Below are 18,372 nucleotides of genomic sequence, written 5' to 3'. Positions count from 1 at the left end.
CCTAATAAATGCTTACAACCAATGTTGATATCGTACACAAATTAAACTCTACGTCACACATTTGTCCTTCATTCTAGGAATAGTGTTTCACGAACTTTTCAGGTCGATCTTTTCTTAGAAAAAGGAAGGGAATGTCTAGACAAGATATCCCGATCTACAATGTGTGTCTGGAAATGAAATAGGGAAGCGGCCGTGGGGATCAATTCATGTTTTATTTTCCATAACAATTTTTCAAAATTAAACGAAAATCTGGGGTGCTAATTTGTTATCAACAATTCTTTTTCCATATATCTGTGTTTTTTAATAACCTAAATTTATCATTTAATTGAAAAGGGTGCCTAAGTTTCAAATTTTTTCTCTCCAAATATTAATACATTTTGTGAGGTTTTTCAAATATAATTTTAAAACAATTGACTTAAATCTGATCTGAGTCGAAACGATGTCTTTAACGATCTTTTTAAATAATAATAATTAATAATTATTATAAACAAAGTTTCTTTTGAGAATAGAAATAGTTTGGGCGCATGTAAACTCTCTTTACACACATAGTATCCCCAAGAGATTTTGAGTGTGCTGATTGGCTTTCTTGGCAACGCCATCTGTGACGTATGGCTATTTCATTCTGCCATGCTTGTTATTTTCAGCATAGAGTGATTTTTATACTCCAGCTTTTGTGTACAAACTTGAAAAATCGGTTTTTCCAACAGAGAAACTGCCTTCTTCATTTAAAAATGAAGTACAAAACATTTCCTCAAATACTATTACCCTTAGAAGCTATGTTCTAAATTCAGACGATTGCAACAAGTGGGTAATGGAATTTGGGGAACTTACCAATACGAAATGGAATTCTAGAACTTCCAAATTTCATGGACAAAGATTTGTTTGTAGGTAGATAACTAGTTTAGTTATTTTAAGAAAAATTTTGTATTTAATTTTTATGGGAAATGCTTTTTTCGTTAAATTTATGATTATTACATGCATGAATTCTTATGAAGCTAATATCCCTCTAATTTATTGAATAACATTGAAATCGAATTTAATTGCCTTGCTTAATTCTTATACTCACTATAAAATGAAAACTGAATAGTTTTCTCTTGATATTTATTTAATGAAATTAATGTTCATCGAATTAAATTAATATTTTATTTATTTCTTCTGGATTACTAAAATTAAATCATACATTTTTTTAATTTAATACTCATTAGTGGCGCCATCTATTATTATAAATTAAAACTAAGAGATCTGCATTATGCCTACCTATTTATAACTTATTTTTAATGTTTTTCTTTTAGATTTGTGAAATGTTTTAAAATACCGAAAAACTATTAATTGATATCTAAGAAATCAAGCAATTGTCTTTTAAGATGCTTATTTTATTAATTTTGGATTGCACAATTCCCATCAAGATAAAAGTTAATGATTATGAATTGTCCATTAAATTAGTACCATGAGTAATTAAAGAATAAACTTACAAAAAATTCCCTCTTTTAATTCTAGTACATTTCTATTGGATTATAATTATTTTTTTATTATTTAATTGCAGGAAATTATTTGTTTGTCAGGACAGTGCGTTTATGAAAGTGCCGCAGGAGAAATGTAAAAGAAGTTTTTGAAAAATTCTACAATTTTTTTGCTGAATTATAATTAATTATTTTTTTAACATTTTAGAATATTTTCCTCTAAGATACGATAAAATCCTTTTCAAATAATCAACCATAATTTTAAAAATTTATTTATATACATCTTAAAATCTCATATAATAAATTCAAATTTAACTGAGTGGTTCTGCAATCATACTTAATAAATTTAAGTAAGAGATTTTAATTTCTAAGTGTATAAGGATATTCACAATGCTATTCAATTTGAATATTAATCAATTCTTATATATATATTACATAAAAGCTGGCTAAAAACTTTAATTTATGTTTAATAATTATTATTATACTAATTTGATGTTTTACCAAAACATGATTGTTTACCTTGCATTTACCTAAAATTAATAACGAAATATTAGCATAAAATTTAAAGCAAATTAGATTTAAATAAATGTGTTATTAATAAATACAATTAATAACGCTGTTTAATTTTTTGAACGAAACTTTAACATTTGTCATAAAATTAGTATGAGAAATATACTGGAACTGATTTATGATTGATTTACATTTTGGGAACAAACTACGGAGAAATGTTATTGGGGAGGAGCTACAAAAAGACGTAACTGAAAGCAATGCCGAGAAAGCCAATCAGCGTTCTCAAAATCTCTTGGGGATACTATGTGTGTAAAGAGAGTTTACATGCAGTCTGGGCCCTACAAATTGGGTAAAAATGCTGAAAATCTTACTCTTCACAAATATTTATTTAATCACTAAACTACGACATAATTTTTATTTTTGTGAAACTCTACTATTTACCAGATACATTAGTATTAACAGTTAGTTTTCAACTTACTTCTAACTGTTCTATGTAATGCAGTTAAAATTTTACTTTAGTATTTAAAGAAATGTGAGGAAGAAAGAAAAAGTGTATTTTTTTTCTTCAAATTATGCTTTTTTTTCGATCATCCGCTACCTATTTCGCATCATTTTGAAAAATTTTTGCTTTCTGGTCACATGATTTTCGAAGTATAACGGCAAAATTTATAGTTTCTAATAATAATATACTAAGTATATAATATTCTATATAAGTTATAAAGGGGTAAGTGAAAGACGCACTTTCGAATCTTAACATAAGAAACCAAAATATAAACATTGACACCAGGTAGAGAATATATCATTGTCATGTGACATGAATAAGAATGTTTTTAAAGTTATACAGTAAAAGCAAAAGACACGCTTTTGAATATGTTGATGTTGTTGCCGTCGGTCATTTAGGCAGAGAGGGTGCGATTATTCTTGTTTTCCAGTGGTGTCATCGATGGCCAAGAATTCGACTTCTGCCACACCCATACGTTTCACTTGTTTATAGGGAGAGCCCATTAATGCATCCATTCATTCATTCACAGATCGTAATTTTGACCTGAACCAGACCAATCTCCAATTCAGTACTCATAGAAGTATAACTTGCTATGGGAATACAGAGGACTTTATGACCTGACATATTTAAGTTGCACCACGCACCATTTACTGCAGATTCTTCAGCCGGCTGGATTCGAACTCTCGTTCTCACGAACGTGAGTCCAGCGCCCTGCCAACCAATCCCTGCCAAGCTATTATGTAGCTATTATATGGTATTATGTATTATAGGCTTTATGTAAGTTACTAAATATAAAATATACTATATATGTTATAAAGGCGAAAGTAAAATCAAGAGAAGCACTTTTGAATGTTAACATAATAAATCAAAACATAAATACTGACATCCAGGTAGAGGATATATCATTTTCATGTGACCAGAATTAAAATGTTTTAAAGGATATAAAGCGAAAAGTAAAAGCAAAAGTCACATTTTTGAATGCAAACACCATAAATCAAAATATAAATATTGACTAACAGATAGAGGGGATATCTTTCTCATGTGACCTGAGTTTGTATCTTTGAAAGTAATAAAGCATGTTCGAGAGTCATGCATTTTTAGATCATCCGCAAACTATTCGCATAATTTTGAAAAATTGACGTGGTTCACATTGACTATAGTTACATGATTTTTGAACTATTTCCGCATAATTTATGGGTTTCAAATAATAATATACTACATATGGTCACAAACACATTCTCAGCGTGAAAATATTTCTTATGAAATATCTTTTGATGTGACGAAATCTAGTGTGATAAGAATATTTTATTTTTGTAGATAATTCGAACATTTATCTCACAATTCAAAAAAAAAAAAAGAAAAAAAGAAAAATGAAAACGAGAAAAACATTTTATCTTAGAAATTTCTGAAGTTTGTAATTTTCTATTGAGCTTATGATTTTAATAATGCTTTTAATAATTTACTCTCTATATTTAAAAAATTCATTCGAGCAAACAACAACGTCACTGTTTATGGTATTTAACTTCAGGTTTTGTGTTTTGTTGCGCGGAAACTACGAGACTAAGAAAGCTGAAATTGGTAATGAACTATGGAAAAAATAGTAATAAGTTGTAATAAAATAAAAAAAGGTTTGAGAATTATTAACTGTTGCATTTAACTTGAAGTTTATCTTAAACATATCATTAAACTTTTTTTTAAATTTTTCAAATCTTAATAATTTTTTTAATTATACATAAAATGTTTTGTTTTTGCTTCACTGTAAATTTTCAATGCATTGTTTAGCTTACACTAAATGAATATTATTTATACAATAAATCAGCTTTCTTCAAAAAATTGAATAATTGTCAAATGCTGCATAGGGAGAAATTCATTCCTCATATGCAGCATTCATTCATTGAATATTAGGTATTCTTTGGTATTTATTGAAGTATGCATTAAGTATTAATTTAATAATTAATGCTTATGAAAATAAATAAACATGAAGCAGTTTCATACAAGATATTTATTAACGTTAACAAATAGTATGAGACATAAAACTATTCGATTTTGTTTACACAATAAAAATAATCAAATTCTTATGTAAGACCTATACAAATGGTTCAAAAATTGAATACATATGTGTATGCAATAATAAAATCAATATATATCTGAACAATATTTTTATAAATGCTGATAACATATTTTTAATGATTCATCATTGAAAAAGAAGAATATTAATTTACATAAAAAAAATACGATTTTTATTTTTTTCATGTATAAATTTGCTTGTTTCACTGCATCATGTATATCAAGAACGTAATACATTTGACTATAAATATTTAATTATATACTACAAAATTATGTATATTTAATATAATATTTTTTTTATAATTAACTATATATATTTAAATATATATTCAACTATAATATCTACGTTTAGCTATATAGTTAACAGGATTGCAACAAACATAAAAAAGAACGAAAAATAAACTATGAAACAAGAAAGAAATAATCAGAATGTAATGTAAAAAAAAGGCAAGACACTTTAAGTTATTTGTGGAAGCTGTTTTGAAAAAGAAAAAAAAAGTCATAGTTTTGCTTTAAACTTGAAAAAATTTATAGTTTTAAACTATATATGCCATAGTGCAGAAAAGAAATTTTCCGAGCTTCATATCGGATAAATCACTACCAATAAATATAAATAAAAGAAAGACTAATATATATATATATATATTGATAAAATGGAAAAAATTACAAGAATAATGAAAAAAGAAAGGTAAAAAATAATAATGAAAATGAATTATAAAAAATATTAATAAAAGTCAAGAGAAAATATTAATAAACATTCGAAATCTTTTCATCAACCCACATGATTATATCCACAAAATCAATATCAATACAATAGTGTGAGGAGCACACACACACAAAAAAAATGAAAAAAAAATGAAAAACAGATCAAAATTATTTTTTCTCAACTTTTTTAGTTGACTGAGAAATTGAGAGAAAAAAAATATTGGTCAAAACTACCAGAATACAGTAAAATTTGCTCTATGGGAACACGTAAAACCTCGGTAGTTTATGATAATAAATTTGGTTACATTAACTATAAAATATAATTTTACGATCTGTGATAAAATTCAGCAAATGTAAGGCAAAACTTGGTAACTTTGTTATGATTCCTTAAAACGATTTATTCGGTTAAATTTTTTTTTCTTCCAGTTTCATATTTTTTACTAAATGTGTGATTATAAGAACTATAATTTTAAAAACCAAAATTTCCAGTTAACCGTTATCATATGAAGAGAAAAATTATCAGTTGAATGGTTTAAATATCGAATATTTTGGTTTTCAATTCCAGAACTATGGTTTTTCTGACAAAAAATCTTATTACCATGTAGTGTGGTAATTTTATGTCAAGTGTTTCTCCATGTATTAGTTTCATTATTAAATTAAATGAGTTTACTATCAAACATTAGGCACAGAGAAAACATTGTAAGGGAAACAAAATTTAGTTTTCAAACGAATTTAATAATGCAATTTTAGCTCATAAAAATTTAGAAATTACTTTTATTTTTTTTTAAAAAAAAAGTAAAATATTTATAATAAGCAATGCATTTTAGTCTTACCATAGCAAAACTTTTCTGATTTTTAATACTAGAATTTTTTTTTAAAATTGTTTCTTTCTAGTTTTTAATTTCTTGGTTAACTTTAAAATTCTAAACAACTTTATGCTCAAATTAGTTTAGAGTATAGATTTAGAATTTTATGAAATAGGAAATTATCGGCAATAACCATGGTTAATACTTATTTTTTGAATCCTTATTAAAAATGAATTAGCAGATTTAAAGATATATGTGGTCGCTAAAGCAAGGGTAAAAACACAAGTAGTTTAGAAGTCATAAAAGCCATATAAAAAAAGAAGGAACTGAGAACATCAAAGATATCTTTGATTGCCGGAGGGAGTGAACAGAGAACATCAAAGATATCTTTGATTGCCGGAGGGAGTGAACAGAGATTTAAAGTGAATCATTCGAAACACAACCAAGTATTCTAAGGCAATCAAACTGGTTTTGAAGTTTTTATACCGCTCTTGTTAGTTGCTTTCTAAAATATTTGGCAACAGTATTGTTGAATAAGATCATAAACAAAAATCAATAATCGACACATACACACCTACCCTTAGAGTATAATGATTTGAACCAAACGTTATGAAATTTCATCAAATAACACAATTCTATACCAATATTTGTTCATGTTCACAATGTGACGTTTCCGAAGTTTTTCTTTCTAAGTTTAACTTTACTTGATTTGAGCATTCAAGGATAATTTCGGACATTCTGGGCTTACATACAATAAGTATCTTCGCTTCTTATTAGAAAACTAAGTCATACATTTTTTCCAAGAAAAGATGGAATTATTGGATTTAACCAGTAATTATTGGGTATTATTATTTATTCATTGTATCACTATGGAATAACTATGTTGAATAACCTTTGAAAAATAAAAATTTTGTTTTAAAAAAACAAGCTTTTAAATTTAAAATTTATTTACACTTTTATTAAAGAATTATTGAAAAATACTTTTTGATACAAATATCATTGCTCTATAGAAAAATAATTCAAATAAATTAAAGATATATCAAATTAATATAAAAAAATATATTATATTGTTAAGCAATAAATGTAAATATTCATCAAATATACAATAAATTTTGTAAATAGCTTTTTATTATGAATATTTTATTTTCTATGTATTGCACATTCCACACAATAAAAATTGCTTCACAACGAAAAATCCGACAATTTGTTTTAGTTTATGATATAATTATAAATATTTGTACATATTTTCAAATTTTTTTATTCATCTTGTTGTAGTATTTTAACAAAGTCAAGTTAATATCAAAATATATATTATATTGTTAAACTATAAATGTAAATATTCAACAAATATACAATCAATTTTACAAATAGCTTATTAATAAAGTATTAATAAATGTAATATATATTACACAATCCACACGATTGCAAAAAAATAATTGCACCAGGGCGAAAAAACTATTAAAATAATTTTTTTTTAGTTTATGTTATAATTTGAAATATTTGTACCGATTTTTTATTTTTTTTTATTCATCTTGTTTTTGTATTTAAAAAAAGGCCTTAAGATGACACGACACTTGAAGTAGACGCGTAAATTTATTCTAGCAGTGTTACTCTTAGAAAACTAATTATCTGGTATTTTTAATAATTATTTAAATTATTCATTTCCGCAACTATCACAAGAAATAGTAAAGCAAAGTGTTTAATCACCTGCAGTAATAGAAAGATTTATTATAAAGGCAATTCTTAAATTTTTTTATGAACATAGTTTTACAATTTAATAACTTATTTAAAATAGGTTTATCATGCCTTTCGTTCGAAAAATAATTTAAAATTTTTATAAAACTACAATAACCAGATGTCATGCAGTTAAAACTTTTCATGATCCGACACCCCAAGCATTTGAAAAAAGGAAGAGTGTTGTAATTTGGACAAGTGTAATAATTTGCATTCAGTGTATGTGATTGTTATCCTACTCTCAAAACTAAAACTTTCATTTTTGACGATTCAACAATCATTGGGCTATATTTCGTTAATTTTGAGAATCATTTCATCACGAAATCACATGTCTTACGACGAAATACGAACTCTCAAATGTATGAAGAACACGTTTCGTCAACTTGGAACCTCATCGCCGTGCACTGTGGCCGATAATCAACTATACTTAACTAAAATGACGGAACTAGAGTGGAAACTAGATGGCCTAAATAAGCCGGACGTCCTGCTTGATGGTCAGTGAGTTGGCCTCATACCAGAAAGATCCCGGGATCGAATCTAGCCTCAGGCAGGGATATAATTTATCTGTCTATTTAATCTGTCCATTTTCTGTTTTTAAGGCGACACTGATATAGCTCTATCTCACGATAAAATGATAAAAAAAGATCGTTTTTTCTTGTAAGAAAAAAAAATAAAATGATTCAATATTTCTTTAATATTGACGAAATTCGTTTCCTCGAAAAAGTTACGATATTTCGTCACTTTGACGAGATGTTCGCTAGGAGCATATACCAGGAAACGGTTTCTTCAAAACGAAGAAAGTTTCGTGAAATTTGAGTGTTTATTTTTTACAGTGCAACAACTTCCATATACTGTGTAAGTGACCATTTTTGGCTTTCCCAACATATGGTCAAAATCATTATTTCCTTTTTATTGCTAAGTAATTTTTTTAATCAATAAGTTTGGAAATTATGACCTTATCGTACTTACATGCTTACATTCGAAATTAGAGCTAAGGTAGATAAAATAAAATACAAATTTTTTTGGACAAAAATAATATAGTTTTGTGGGACTGCTAAAATTAAAAAAAGTATGCTTTTTGTATGATCAGCCACAATATTGTACCTGAACAAGATATGTGCTACAGGCCCGGTATTAAAAATAAATTATAGTTGAATGGCATGATTTTTTTAATTGTTTGGGCCTTTTAACCATTTATTTATTTCTTTTAACTGTATATTTATCGCTCTTAGTATGACACATTCTTGTTTGATTTTTATCATTTCTGTTTTTATCATTCCAGTATATACTCCTACTGATGAAGATGTACGAATGTGACATCGAAAAACTTGTAGGTGTTCAATAAAATTTTATTATTTGTGATTTTAAAACTTCGTTCTTAATAAAATTTAAGAGGAAAATGGTTAAGACGTTACTTAAAGTAGGTAAATTTATATGGATATCTCCATAAATAATTGGACATTTCTAAGAGTCTCCATTATTTAATTCTCTTACAAGTACGTACTCAAGTTTAGGTGTAATTATACATGCACAGACCTCCACAGTTACACGACGTACATGAATGGAACGTTACTTTTAAAAGTCTATTTAAGAGTTTTATTTTCCGTCTGGAATACTTATTAAATTTTCATAAATGAAAAAGTAATAATGACAAGTATATTTCCTCCTTCTTTGTTTTTTTCTTCATATTTTTCTGTGGGTTCCAAGATGCACATGACACAATGGGCATTGATGTCTAACATCTTTCCAGACATCGACGCATAAAGGTACCCAAAACAAACAGGTGCTGCAAAAAGGTATAAATAAATGAATAAATAAATAATTAAGAATATCGAATGCATTGTGTTGTTCTGAAAATAATTAGAATATTTATTATTATAATTTTTTTAAGAAAACGAAAAGCTATTTTCTTACAGTGAATAATCATTTTATTGAATTATATATTACCCATTCTGGTTCACTACCTTTTGCCATCCTTTCGGCAAAAGTATGATTTTATACGCTTGCATTTACAAAACTAACCTTTACAAAAACTTTTATAAATGCGTTTATTCAAGTATTTGAAAAATTTTGTTTCAAGACAACACCATTTAAGTTTCTCAGTAAAATCAGGCCAGATGTGTGGTTGTGAGATTTAGAAACTAACCACATCGTGCGAAAACTCTTTGAAGAATTTTCAAATTAAGTCCTTTCTCTGATTATTTAATATTTTTTTTCCTTGGTGCTATTTTAAATGAGCAATACTATAAAATCGCTAAACCCGATCTATTGCTCAAGAAATTAATTATGGAACTTAAACATGGATTAGCATACTTTAAGAATGCCTTCCACCAAGCTCCTCCACATAGATCTTTCCTGCAAGCCTGACGAAAAAAGAAAACAATCGATATCAGAACCATCACTAAAGGAATTAAATATAGAAGATAGACATAGATTAGCATATATTAAGAATGTCTTCTACCGAGCTCCTACACCTAGATCTTGCCTGGACGTTCGAGGGAGAAAGAAAATATGAATACCAGATTCATCACTGAAGAAAATAAATTTAGAAAAGACACAGATTAGCATATTTTAAGAATGCCTTCCACCGAGCTCCTCCACATAGATCTTTCCTGGACGTCTGAGGGAAAAAGAAAACAAGGGGTATCAGAACCATCACTGAAGAAATTAAATATAGAAGATGGACATGGATTGGGAATATTTTAAGAAGGCTTTCCTCCGATCTTTTTCTTGTAAATCTTACCTAGAAGTCAGAGGGAAAACGAAAACGAGGAGTACCTGATATATCACTGAAAAAATTAAAAATGGAAAATGGATATGGATTGGACATAGTTGAAGAAAGCCATCCATCGGGTTCCTCTACGTGGCTTTCACCTGGACGTCCGAGAGAAAAATAAAATTACTGAATATCTAAACTTACATGTCGAAGAAAGGTTGAGGAAGATCGAAACATATTTGGATGGTCTCTCTAGCGTGAGCTTAGCAAGCAGAATAGCTTTGAACCAAAGAAGATAAGAACAAGACTCGAGACCTTATGCATTAATGAGAAGTAACGTAAAAAAAAAACTAGGTTTATGATTTAAATTTTTGGAAGGTTTAAAAGAAAATTTTACCTTACACATTTTTATTACATTCTGTGCATTAAGGTTTAATCTCAATTAAGTGTAATGCTTCAATTAAATCTAATGATTTTGTAGTTATAGCTTTTTCCGGAAAGAAATCAACAAGGTATTACGAACTTCTATTAAGAAATTGAGCAAAATATAGTTCAGTGAATTTCAGTTTCATGATATTGAATAAATCTGAACTTACCAGATAAAACAGATATATATTGAACATATGAATGAACAAGCACCGTTTACTGGAACAGTTTTTGTTAATACTGTTTGGCGACAGTTACCACATTGTATTTGTATTGGGTCGGGTCCTAGTTCCATTTGAGGTAAGACGATAATAGTTGTTTTTTCAGGTGCTAAAAAATCATACAACAAAGTGAAATAACTTTATTTAATGCGAATTCTTATTATTCTGAATTATAACACATCCAAAAATTCTGACATGAACTGAATTATAGAATTGGAAACAAGGTTGGCAAGTTTTTGACAATTTATCGGGTTTTAACCATGGTTTTATCCATGTTAAAAATCCTTTTTTGACGCAGTTCTTGACAAACGTCAAAAACCCAAAATTTTGGTGTACTTATAATTATTAGTTATTTCAAATAAGAGGTATTTATAAATAAATCTACATATAGAATCACAAGTAATCTATCTATTATGCTTTGGAATTATTTTGTCTTTAAATTCTCTTTTTGTTATGACGATTACGCTATCAAAATCTCAAATTCTACTGAAGAACATATTAAATAATTATAAATAATGTATATAAAATGTAAAATTGCTATAATGTAGAACTGCAATTTATCCAATCTGTTGTTAAATTATTGAAAATAAAGATACAAAAACAGCAAGATTAAAAACAACAACAACAATTACATTATTCATTATATGTAAAATCAATTTTCCTTTACTCTAATTTTAACTACTTTTTTTAAAGCATGCGATTACAAAAAAAAAAAAAGAAAAGAAAAGANAAAAAAAAAAAAAAAAAAAAAAAAAACAGTTTTGAAGCTTTGTTTACTTGAAAGTTTTTTGTTTTAGTTTTCTATGAAAAAAGACGAAATTCGAAACTATTCGTTTAATTGATGCTGATTATAAATAAAGTTCATCTAAGAAAAAAAATTCATTGATTTTTCACAATTCTTGAATAAACGAGCATATGTGTTATAAAATAATAGATATCAAAATACATTGAAATAGTAATAATTTTTCAAATTTAATTTAAGCTCCCACATCAAGCAGCATTTTTTTTTCTTCCAAAGTTAACCTCCTTGAAATGATCCATGGTAATAATCCATGGATTCCAATTTAACCCCATGTCATTGTCAAATCTTTTTTTAAATCAAAAATAGTAAATGAATCCCCCCAAAAGGTTTTACCCTTTCAAACATCTGTTCTCTTGTCTACTTCAAAGAGAACTGACAGGCTACCTTCCCCCCTTTCTTCTAATTTGGATAATTAAAATAGATAATCGGTTATTAATGATACATAGATTATTAACATTATTAAGTATATCACGCTATGATTTAATACGTAACATAAACAACTAATAAAAAAATACGAGATTAAAGAAAACACATTCAACAAAAGAGATAACAAAGAAATATCACATGTCGTCAATATTCCTAAAATACATGTAAAGTCAACCACATATTTAAAAGTAAGGAATAGTTACGTTTATAAAAAAAGCATGTTTCTATCTCGTGCAATCTTCGAAACTGGTAGTTAATTCTTTCATACGCTCACTGCTACTAAAATGCAGCAGCTAATAACAAACAGTAAATAAAGAAGTGGTTAGTTTTCATTAAATCAGTAAACAATTTCAGATCTCTGACAATTTTTACAGAAGTTTCCTAAACACGAGCAGTGTTGTGATGCAACGCTTAAATATTCTGAAATAACAACATCATGAGTGAGACAGTTTATTTATGTTACTGTAAGAGCTCGTAGTTTGATAAATCCTAGGTTTTACCAGAAAAAATGAGGATTTACCAAAGCAGATGGGTGATGGGAGAAGTCCGAAGTATGTTTTAATATAATTCTATTTCGTTCCAATTTCGCAATTCCATTTCACTTTCATATGAATCACTTTCCTTTTATCAAGTCTTTGCGGTAGAGACGCTTTCCAATACAAGCCCTCGAGACAAGTTTTATTTATTTACTTATTTATCTATTTATTTTATTACAAATTATAGACAGAAATATTATTGTTTTTAAAAATTATATAAATCTCTTCAGTAGTTATCAAAAGAATTGTACATTAGCTCAGCTTTTTTCACATGAGATTTTATTTGTGAAATGGTATCAATATTGATTTTATTCCCTTATGAGTTTATTCCCTCTCCTTTTAAAAATAATAGTAAGACATTTCCATAGATATAATCTTAAAAATCATACCTTATCTTGATAAATTAAAATTTTTACTACCATTTAAAAAATTAGAGTATGTAAGTGTGTTTTAACCCTGTTGAGACACACTGTATACAACATAAGGTACACTTCCGGCAGAGGGAGCAGTTGGAGATGGCTTAATTTTTTCATTAAATTAAACACAAAATATAGTAATCAATCATTAATAATCGTTGTTTATTGTTTTTAATAATCTGATTAATCAAGGGATGTGCGTGTCATTATCCAGTTTACCCCACACTGATATTTTTGTAAGGTTAAGTGCCACTGCCCGGTTTACCTTTGCCCGCTATAGTTTAGGCTGATTTTATTTTGAGGTTAAATACCACTTTCTGGTATACGTTTGTCTAACAAACCGCATATTGATTTTTTTAAGGTTGAGTGCCATTTCCTCCTTTATTCTCTATACTGACAGTTGAATCGAGGGTTTACCTTTGTGGTCCCGGAATCCCATCCCACAGTTTGGCAGTTTCTTTATGGGCCTCTTCAACAGAACAGTACCCAATATATCAGCGAATGTAAATTCCTATCTTAAGTAATCCTTCGCTTCCATGTTTAATGGAAGGTAGTGGTAACTTCTAGGTTTTACCACAAAGGCCTCGTAAAAGTCCGAATTAGAATCATATTAAAGCGTACTTCGGATTTTACACAGGCCCTTTGATAAAACTTAGATTTTACCTGTAACACGTAGGATTTACCGGACTTCGGGCTTTTACAGTAACATATACACGAAACACAAGCAGAGTTGAGTATACAAAAGTTTTTTATTTTGTATGAAAAAAGTTACCATTGGTAATTGAACTGAGAACTTCAGGTAAGGTGCTTTGGGCCATATTTCTCTACGGTCAATCAAGGGCTAAAATCAAAAGTACTTATTTTAAAATATAATATGTAATTAAATAAATATATTATTAAAATTCAACAAATGAAATGACTGTACATTTACACTAACAAAATAAAAAGCTTGTTTGTTTTTGTGTGTGTTCCTTTTCAACTCCAAAACAGTTTGCTGAGAAATTTAGACAGTGGGTGAAAGGGATAATTNATATATTTGTCGCCGAGTAGAAGGATTAAAACAGGTCTTAGGCAGGGAAGGAGGGTACAAAATTTATTTATTAATTATAAGACAAAACAGTCATGGGAGTGTACACGAAATGTTGCGCTCCTCGGTTATATGTTAGGTAAAAGATAAGATTAACGAACGAAGATTAAAGGGAAAAATGTCCAGCTTTTAATTAATGCATAGTTGAGCCAAAAATAGATTTAAGGACAGGATGTGAAAAGTGTGAGAAAGCATTTCGATTAGATTAATAAAATAAAGAAAAGGATATTCAGAAAAGAACTAACATAAAAAAATTAATTGAACATACAGAACTAACATAAAAAGATCTCCCCCCCCCCTCTCTCTCTCTCTCTCTCACACACACACACACATGATAACAATTAAGATAATGTGGAAGAAAAAAAAAGTGTTTTTCGGTAGGGATGAGTACGAAGGAAAATCGTATATTTCGACCACAGTGAGTCAGCCTCGAGTAATTACATCATTCTAAAAGTTATCGTTGCGCGGTTGCTGGTTGTTAATCTTTTAACTCTTGATTTTCATAATTTTTCGGTGATATATTTTCCTGTGTCCCACAATTTTTAATTTCAGATTTCATAGTTTTCCCGTGAACTAATATTTTGAATATCTCTTTCAGAGAAATAAAATAATATAAAAAGTTCAAAGGATAATAATATACAATACACTACTTTTGCAAACTGAGGGAATATTCCTACTGAATGTGGTTTAATTGTTGTACTTTAAATACATTAATTAGATTCTCAATTTCTAAATGTATGTTATATATGGATTTTTATTTTGATGAAAATGAGACAAAAATATGCTGTGTGTGAAGTGTTAGGAAATATTTTGCGTTAAAATAAAAAGTTTGCTTTCTGAAAATTTGATTTCTATACAAAATCACGTATTTATTAATAAAAAAAGGATAAGGAAAGAACATCACAACTCATCTCTAAAAGAGAAAACTGATTAAACTTTGAGATTTGTTTTTGGACTGCATCATCAGAATAGTTTAAAGCGGGATAGCTCAGTGTTTGGAAACTGATCTAAAATTTTTCAGGCATAAAATCCATTTATAAACCAAATTTCAACTCGATGTGAATAAAATGTTGAGTTATTTTACTTTACATCTTGATATTGAACATTGTTGTTTTCGTTAAAGCATAGTGAGTGCGATTGCTCTTGTTTTTTTCAGTGCCACCATCTGTGACCCAGAATTTGCCTTCTGTCATACCCATACGTCACACTCGTTTATATGGTGGACCCATTCATACATCAAGCCCTTCTCCCATATGTATGAATTTTGATCTGAACCAGAGAAAGATCAATTTCCAATTTTGTACCCCTAGAGGTATATATGGAACATGGAGGACTTTGTGACCCAACAGATTTAATGTGCATCTGTCACCATTTACTACACGGGGAGTCTTCGGTAGGCTGGATTCGAACTCCCGCTCTCACACGCGTGAGTCCAGCTCTCTACCAACCAGGCTATCCCGGCCGCATTGAACATTGTAATGACGGAATGAAAAAGAAACAGTGCCTTTTTATAAAAATTATAGCCATTTTATAAAACTTAAAACACAATTGCAGTTAGTTTAATTAGTTAGTTATGTTTTCACGATCTAAACTTTTCAAAAATTGTTTGACTGTTAATGAAATGACTAGTTAAATGAATCCGCATAACTTGAAAAAAAATGTTTTTTACAATTGATAGAGTTATGGAAAAGTGAAAACTAAACATTGAATGCACTCTATAACGAGTTGTGAGTCGATATCATTTGAAACAATTTTACAAACCTTTCTATTTACATAAGCATTGAGCTGTTCTCTTTGCATCAAAATGATGCCATGCTAAAGCAGCAAAATATTTTTTTTTAAAAATATTCCATTATTTTCTGTATTTTTTAAGAAAAAAACTCTGTTGTAAATACATTATGTTTTTTTTCCTTTTCAAAACCTATTGATAAATATATGGAGCAGGCTTAGTAGCTTCCTTTCTTAAATGTAGAGCTTATTTAAAGAACCAGGAAAGAGAAATTTCAATAAACATTTTCGATCAAAAACTTTCACATTTTTACAAGTCTTTCTGTTTATATCGGCATTGAGCTGTTCTCCATACATCATCATGTTGCCATGCTAAGTCAGAAGAAATATTTTTTGTGAAATATTCAAAGTTCAAAACTAAAACAAAAAATGAAAGTGACATTACTACGTGATTTAACTTTGAACTCTTTAAAATTTTAACTTAGCTATTTTAGGATTTGAAAAGAAGATTTCAAGCTTAGTCAGTGAGACAATAATATTGATGATTGTCAGGATAAACGAGCTAAATTTTCTAAAAAGATTAGAAATTTGATCAAAACTGTGTTGTTAAATTATTTAAAAAAAATATAAACAAAATGAATCTTACTTGATTATAAGCAATAGAAAGCTTGAAATTTTCTTGCGATTAGTCGAAGAAAAGTACTTTATATAATTAAATACTCTGATGTTATAAAATGATTTGATATAATGAATTCAAATCTGATTTTGTTATAAACAAGTGATTCAATCCATTATGTACGGATGCAGTAGTAAACAAACCCTGGAATCTGGGAAATTTCTTATTGATCCACTCCTTCTTCTCATGAAGTCTGACGTCACGTTTCTGACGTCACGAAATTGAAAATGGTTGTTTAAGGGATCAAATACAAAATATTTTCCTTAGAGAGGGCGAAGGATGCATAAAAAAATGTGCAACAATAAACAGACGTGGGTAGAATTGTTTTTCTTTTGTGGCATGGCAACCAATATTTAAATGATGGCATAAATATGATTTTTACTTAGAAATATGTAGCTCATAAGAAAGTAAACTTGTAAATGCGATAAAATATTAGATAAAGCATTTAATTAAACTTCATTAGCGTTTTTAGTTATTTTTAATTATTACATAAAATTTTATGACAATTGTTTAATTTGTAGCATTGTAGGATCCTTTTTTCGTACGCTTTCCCTCATTTTTGTCTTTAAAAAGTATCCACTAGACTCAAATAATAAGATTCTGCTAAAATTACGGTGCAATTAAAATTTGTCGTAAAAAAACAACAATTCTGGTTTTTAAAAGCAGAACATACGGTATTTAAACCGGTATTTATTACGGTATTGTCACAGTAAAGGATAAATAAAATGAAAAATATGGGCCATTATAGCCTCGTTGGCAGGGAGCTGGATTTGCGTTCGTGAGTACGGGAGTTTGAATCCAGCCTGCCGAAGATTCCCTGTGTAGTAAATGGTGATTGATGCACATTAAATTTGTCAGGTCACAAAGTCATCCATGTTCCCCTCCAAATTATACCTCTGAGGTAACTGAATTTGCGATTAATCGCTCTCTAGTTCAAGTCAAAATTACGATCTTTGGATCAATGAATGTATGCATGAATGGGACCGCTCTATAAACAGGCGTGACGTATGAGTGTATACGTCACACCTGTACGCCGCACCCCTTGCCTTAATAACCCACGACAACAACAACAAACTAAAAATGTAGTAACTAGCAAATTTTATACAGTTAACCATAGATACCTTACACTGAGAAACAAAGCACTATCAAAACTTCTAGAATATGCTAAAATTTACCGTTAATATAGCCTAAGGAACATAACCTGAAAAATAAAGCCTGCTTATTAAATAACTATAAAATACTTAATTCACGAAATAAAATAAACATTATAGTTTAGTTATTATTGTTTAATTTACATATTTTATCACGAAAAGTTCCGCTTGGTTAAATTAATATACTCGTTAAACTATTTCCTGTGAAACTGCATCAGTTGCACTCTATCAACAAATATTATTTGAATTGGACATTTCTCCTCTACTGTCATCTACCTCAGAGTTACCCTATTTCCTAGATACGTTAAAAAAAAAATCAAGTACAAGCTGAATATTTGAATTTAGATATGCATTATAATATTCTTAAACCAAACGCATTTCACCAAGCTTTAGAAAAATTCTA

At 28.6% G+C, this 18,372-nt stretch overlaps 3 protein-coding genes across 3 annotated transcripts in view; 2 read left to right on the top strand and 1 right to left on the bottom strand.

Moving 5' to 3' along the window:
• Positions 1-18,372, top strand: part of LOC107441147 (lipopolysaccharide-induced tumor necrosis factor-alpha factor homolog) — a 324,710-nt gene that overhangs the window by 183,449 nt on the left and 122,889 nt on the right. The gene's annotated exons all lie outside the window — the stretch shown is intronic.
• Positions 1-18,372, top strand: part of LOC107441145 (lipopolysaccharide-induced tumor necrosis factor-alpha factor homolog) — a 64,599-nt gene that overhangs the window by 21,458 nt on the left and 24,769 nt on the right. The gene's annotated exons all lie outside the window — the stretch shown is intronic.
• LOC110282017 (lipopolysaccharide-induced tumor necrosis factor-alpha factor homolog) lies at positions 7,303-17,027 on the bottom strand. The gene is made up of 4 exons (XM_043056255.2): positions 16,789-17,027; positions 14,100-14,168; positions 11,097-11,256; positions 7,303-9,570 (listed from the first exon to the last, which is right to left on the bottom strand). The coding sequence occupies exons 2-4, from the start codon at positions 14,143-14,145 to the stop codon at positions 9,468-9,470; spliced, it is 309 nt and encodes a 102-aa protein (XP_042912189.1). The 5' UTR covers positions 14,146-14,168; positions 16,789-17,027; the 3' UTR covers positions 7,303-9,467.

The sequence above is a fragment of the Parasteatoda tepidariorum genome, chromosome 4, assembly GCF_043381705.1.
Source record: "Parasteatoda tepidariorum isolate YZ-2023 chromosome 4, CAS_Ptep_4.0, whole genome shotgun sequence".
In the NCBI taxonomy this organism is placed as follows: domain Eukaryota; kingdom Metazoa; phylum Arthropoda; class Arachnida; order Araneae; family Theridiidae; genus Parasteatoda; species Parasteatoda tepidariorum.
The sequence above is the reverse complement of the archived record's forward strand: the minus strand, read 5'-3'. Positions and strand labels throughout refer to the sequence as shown.

What these genes read in the sequence shown, in the direction of transcription:
- LOC110282017 (XM_043056255.2), bottom strand. Translation starts at nt 14,145, where the DNA reads ATGGCCCAAAGCACCTTACCTGAAGTTCTCAGTTCAATTACCAATG. An exon ending in TCTCAGTTCAATTACCAATG is followed by an intron (nt 11,257 to 14,099) that starts GTAACTTTTTTC and finishes ATGATTTTTTAG; the next exon opens with CACCTGAAAAAACAACTATT. An exon ending in ATATATATCTGTTTTATCTG is followed by an intron (nt 9,571 to 11,096) that starts GTAAGTTCAGAT and finishes ACCTTTTTGCAG; the next exon opens with CACCTGTTTGTTTTGGGTAC.